Source organism: Myotis myotis, unplaced genomic scaffold, assembly GCF_014108235.1.
Source record: "Myotis myotis isolate mMyoMyo1 unplaced genomic scaffold, mMyoMyo1.p scaffold_m19_p_8, whole genome shotgun sequence".
Classification (NCBI taxonomy): domain Eukaryota; kingdom Metazoa; phylum Chordata; class Mammalia; order Chiroptera; family Vespertilionidae; genus Myotis; species Myotis myotis.
Window position 1 is genome coordinate 57,533,144 of NW_023416390.1, and position 6,000 is coordinate 57,539,143.

Genomic DNA, 6,000 nt, shown 5'->3' on the forward strand with positions numbered 1-6,000 from the left:
CTCGGACCCCGCAAGACCACTTTTTCATTGTGTTGTTTGCTCCTTCTCTCCGCAGACATTAACTTCTCTGGCCAAGCTGATGAAAGAATGCTGGTATCAAAATCCGTCCGCAAGACTCACAGCTCTGCGTATCAAAAAGACTTTGACCAAAATTGATAATTCCCTAGACAAATTGAAAACTGACTGTTGACGTTTTCATGGTGTCAAGAAGGAAGATTTGACGTTGTCGTCATTGTCCAGCTGGGACCTAATGCTGGCCTGACTGGTTGTCAGACCGAATCCGTCTGTCTCCCTCCCCAGGTGGCTGCTTCGACAAGGCAGACATCTCACCCAGCCACGTGTTGGGGAGACACCAAAACCACCCTAACCTCGCTCAATGACTGTGAACTGGGCATTTCACAACTGTTCACACCGCAGAGACTGATGTTGGACGGACACTGTTGCAAAGGTAGGGAACTGGAGGAACACAGAGAAATCCTAAGAGAGATCTGGGCATTAAGACAGTGGCTTTGCCTATCTTTCACAAGTCTCCTAGACACTCCCCACGGGAAATTCAAGGAGGTGGTGAATTTTTAATCAGCAATATTGCCTGTGCTTCTCTTCTGTATTGCACTAGGAATTCTTTGCATTCCTTACTTGCACTGTTACTCTTAATTTTAAAGATCCAACTTGCCAAAACATTGGCTGCATACTCCATTGGTCTGTCTTTGGATAATAGGAATTCAATTTGGCAAAACAAAATGTAATGTCAGACTTTGCTGCATTTTACACATGTGCTGATGTTTACAATGATGCTGAACATTAGGAATTGTTTATACACAACTTTGCAAATTATTTATTACTTGTGCACAGAGCAGTTTTTACAAAACTGTTCTGTGCATACGTTAAAGCTTATTTTTATGTGGTCTTATGATTTTATTACCGAAATGTTTTTAACACTATACTCTGAAATGGACATTTTCTTTTATCCTCAGTTAAATTCACATTTTAAGTGCTTCACATTTGTATGTGTGTAGACTGTAACTTTTTTTCAGTTCATATGCAGAACGTATTTAGCCATTACCCATGTGACACCACTGAATATATTACTGATTTAGAAGCAAAGATTTCAGTAGAATTTTAGTCCTGAACGCTGTGGGGAAAATGCATTTTCTTCGGAATTATCCATTATGTGCATTTAAACTCTGCCAGAAAAAAAAATAACTATTTTGTTTTAATCTACTTTTTGTATTTAGTAGTTATTTGTATAAATTAAATAAAATGTTTTCAAGTCAAGAAGTGAATTATATTGAGTGTATAAAAAAGATCTAGATAATGTAGAGCATTTTCTTATGGGAACAATAGAAAAACATCATAAATCGAATTTGCTTTTCAAGTCCAGTAATGAACTTGAGGGATTCTTCTATGAGGATGTTTCCAGCTTGAATTTGGTATCAAGATAATTTGAACATTGTTTGTTTCTTTTTTTGGCTGTGACTTTTTTTATTGCTCAAAAAATAACTGACCCGCCTTCCTAACAAGATGGTTGTGAGTAGATATGGGAGGGAGTATGTGAAAGCATTTTGTTTAGTATGTGGCCATATGCAAGTGGAAAGCAGTCTTACCCATCTCATCATATGTTTGAGGGGAGTCCATTGTTGGCTTTTTTCACTTAACTCTGTTCAACAAGATTGAAAAGATTGGGTTTAGAGTATCCCCAAAGGGGAAGAAGTGTGAAGATTCTGAAAAGTTCACCAGAGGTAAGTTACCAATACATTTACCTGTATTATTATCCTATATAATAAAACCCTAATATGCAAATTGACCCAAAGGTGGAACAACCAGTCACTATGACTTGCACTGACCACCAGGGGGCAGACGCTCAATGCAGGAGCTGCCCCTTGGTAGTCAGTGTGCTCCCACAGGGGGAGCGCCGCTCAGCCAGAAGCTGGGCTCACGGCTGGCAGGAACCTCTCCTGCCGTGGCAGGCAGACAGGCGGTAAGGAGCTAGAGGTCCTGGTCTGCAAGAATGCATGAATGTCATGCACCGGGCCTCTCTTGTATTTAAAAAATTGTGGTAAAACACAGATATAAAATTGATCATCTTAATCATTTAAATGCACAGCTTAAGGGTTGTGCTGCCGTCTCACTATCCATCCCCAGAACTCTTCTTCTTGCAAAACTAAAACTGTACTGATTAAACAATAGGTCCCTGTTCCTTAGTCTCTGGCAACTCTCAACCTATTTTCTGTCTCTATGAGTTTACTCTAAATACTTCATATGAGTGCAATCACAGTATTTTTCCTTTCATGGGAGACTGGCTTTTTCATTTAGCATAATGTCTTCAAGGTTCATTCTTATTGTAGCATATATTAAAATTTACTTCTTTTTATGGCTGATAATATCCCATTTGTATGTATATACAACATTTTGTTTATCCATTCATCTGTTGATGGGCAGTTGGGTTTCTTCCACTTTTTTAGCTATTCTGAAAATGCTGCCATGAACATTGGGTGTATAAATATTTCTTTGAGTTCTTGCTGTCAATTCTTTTGGCTGTATACCCAAAAGTAGGATGAAGTCGCATTTAACTTTCATTGAAGTATTACATATGTAAGACTATATATATATAGAAGTGTACAGCTTGATGCATTTTTATCAATTTTATATATCGGTTGCACCAGATCAAGCAGCAGAACATTGGCTTCTCTAGAGTGTCAGCCTCATGGCAGCATGAGTCATTTCTTTTTGGTTTATAAGTAACTGGACATCCATTACAGAACAGAAGTGCCTCTGCACATTACACCAGGACTCCTGGCAACTTTGACCCACCCATGCACCTGCATGTGGGTGGATCAGACCTCAGAGGAGGGAGATTTGCTGTGGATACAAAGGATTTAGTGAGCCTACCCAACACCCATGTGCCATGATTGGAAAAGGGAGAATGCCAAACTGGGCAGACACTCTTGGGCGATAGAAATTTTGTAGAGATCCACCAACCTGGCAGGAGAGTCTGGCATGCCATAGGAGGGAGATGGAAATTAGCTTGGAGGTGGGGGAGCTCACTGAGGTGCCCCCGTCCCCCAGGAGACATTGCAAAGCACAGCATCCACCTCTCTGCCATAGGAGGTAGCGAGTGACAGGCTGCTTGGCTGCATGGGTTGCAGCTGGAGGAACCTGTTTCTCTCTAGCAATACCTGAATTACTGAGGAGGGCTCTCTGAGAGGGGGTTGAGGGGGTGGAAGGAAATTTGGGACTTCAGCAGGAGGTCTACCCACAGACCTCTGGGACTACCCAACTCATGGGTCGTTCTGTTGGGCTATGGGTACCCCCAAAGCCTCAGAAATAAAGTCTACACCTCCCAACATGCTGCTGCCAGCTCTCTTTGTGCCCTGTCAGAGGAGGGCGGCCCGGAGAGCCTGCTTAGGTAAGAGAAACCAAAACCTTGAGTTATAGCACCACCTTCTGGAATACAAAAAGCGGTTTTTAATTACCAACCTGTTGAGCTGTAACAGCCAAAGTAAACAAATCCTTCACTAAGGAAAATGCATGCTACTTGAAATGTGAAAGCAGAAGTGCATGACACTATGAAAAATATCAAAGCATGACTTTCGGTCTAGGTGGCAGGGTAGGTAAACATTGTGCTCACCTCTTCCCACAACCACATCGAAATTACAGCTAAATTATAGAACAACTACCACTGAGAACCTCATGAAGACTAGCTGAATAGGGTAGTCTGTGGGTAGTTACAGAAGTCCTGTAACTAAGGATATAAAGAAGCCACATCCAGATTGGTAGGGGAGCAGACGCAGAATGGGCGGGTCTCACACCCATTGCGTGGCAATTAAGAATCTGGAGGGATATCTTGGCTACAGAGGTCTCCCCTGAGGACTGAGGGGTCCCAACTCCAGGCTGGAACACCAGTGCCAGGAAGAGGAGTCCTCATAACTTGGATGTGAAAACCAGTGGTCATTGCGTCTGGGAGACAGAGGGCTGCTGGAGACCTAGGGATTCTCTTGAGGGCCCATTCATGGACTTGCACATGAACTCACATCCTCTGGGCTCCAGCACAGGAGCAACAGCTCAGAAGGTACCAGGGACATATGGGGACTGACAAGGGCTACAAGACAAGGGCTGGCGGGACAGTGGTCAAGGCAGCTCTCTGGGATGGAAGTGCTGGCAGACGCCATTGTTCCCTTGTTGAATGCTCCTTCCACTCACTCTGAAGGATCAACTGGTGCCAAATCTGAGCTCCTCATTCACCTGGCTAATGCTTTCTTACTTGGATTCTCTGAGATCCCGTCCCACCTAACTTGTGCACCTGGCCCAAACCTCTGCTGATAGCAGCTCCACAAAAGCTGCTTGCCTTGCTTCATACTGTGGACTGTCTCAAAATGTCTCAAAGGCCACAAACCCCCAACAAATAGTGGCTGGCCTCAGCATCCCCTGTACCTCTCTCTAAGTGGCCCCAACCCTGGCACAAGTGGTGACCTGTCTTAACTTACATTGTAACTCCCATCAGTTGGCCACAAGGCTGGCATAATCAGCAGCCAGTCTTGACTTGGAACGTAGCTTCAAATAATTGTCCAAAGCCCGGCACAAGTCGCAGCCGGCCTCAGCTCACATTGTGGTGCCTACCAAAGGGTCCCAAGCCTAGCACTAGTAGCAGCAGCCTTGGTTTGCAGCATAGCCTCTCCTTAGTGCCTTCAAGCCCAGCATAAGCAGCAATAAATTACATGTCACTTTGTATCTACTGCCAGGTAACCCCAAACTAGTTAAAAGCTGTGGCTGATCTTGACTTGCTCTGGAGCCCCTCCAAAGAGGCTCCAGAACCAACACACCTAGTGGGTAGCCTATACAATAAGAGCACCACCCAACAAACCACAAATGACACACTTGAGGGCAGACTAGGTTGGCACCAGAGAGCTCTTCTGCTATAGTCACAGCAAGTCCTCACAGCCAGTCAGCCTGAGGGCCAGTCCACTTACCCCCACACAAAGGACACCTCCGGAGCACCTGGCTCAGGTGACATGGGAGACTGTACCACCAGGCCCCACAGGACACCTACTACCTAAGATCACAAAGATAAGACTGGGAGATATAGATTTGCCTAGTACATAGAAACAACACACACAGGGATTCAGCCAAAATGAGATAAACATGTTCCAAATGAAATAACATGACAAAGCTCCAGGAAAAAAAGTAAGTGAAATGCAGAGAAGCAATCAACCAGATACAGAGTTCAAAACCCTGGTTTTAAGGATACGCATGAACTTAGGAGAAGAGAGGAACTCACTGAGAACTTCAACAAAGACAAAACATTAAAAAACACGCACACACACACAAAAAAAACAAAAACAAAACTATTCAGCCCTAATCGGTTTGGCTCAGTGGATAGAGCGTTGGCCTGTGGACTGAAGGGTCCCAGGTTCGATTCTGGTCAAGGGCATGTGCCTTGGTTGAGGGCACATCCCCAGTAGGGAGCGTGCAGGAGGCAGCTGATCGATGTTTCTCTCTCATCGATGTTTCTAACTCTCTATCCCTCTCCCTTCCTCTCTGTAAAAAATCAATAAAATATATTTTTAAAAAAACTATTTAGAAATGAAGAACAATTGGAATGAAGAATACATTAGAGGGAATGAATAGCATATTAAATGAAGCAGAGGATCAAATTAGCAATGTGAAAGACAAAGTAGTGGAAAATACACTATCAGAAAGCCAGAAAAAGAAAATAGTAATAATAATAATAATAATAATAATAATGGTAGTTTAAGGGACCTCTGGGATAACACCAGGTGTAACATTAGCATCATAGGGGTACTAGAAGGAGAAGAAAGAAAGGAATTGAAAACCTATTTAAGAAATAATGACTGAAAACTCCCCTAATTTGGTGAAGGAAATAGACATACAAGTCCTGGAATTGCAGAGAGTCCCAAACAAGGTGAACCCAAAGAGGCCCACACCAAGGTACATCATAATTAAAATGCCAAAAGTTAAAGACAAAAATTAGCAAGAGAAGAA

At 43.2% G+C, this 6,000-nt stretch overlaps 1 protein-coding gene across 10 annotated transcripts in view; it reads left to right on the plus strand.

The window, feature by feature from the left end:
- ACVR1 (activin A receptor type 1) overlaps nucleotides 1-1,275 on the plus strand; it is a 129,465-nt gene extending 128,190 nt beyond the window's left edge. For all 10 annotated transcript variants that reach the window (XM_036319155.1, XM_036319147.1, XM_036319148.1 and 7 more), the window contains one exon: nucleotides 56-1,275. In XM_036319155.1, coding sequence (XP_036175048.1) covers nucleotides 56-190 — 135 coding nt within the window. In that variant the 3' untranslated portion in view covers nucleotides 191-1,275. The remainder of the gene's footprint in view (nucleotides 1-55) is intronic.
- Nucleotides 1,276-6,000: the final 4,725 nt, after the last annotated feature.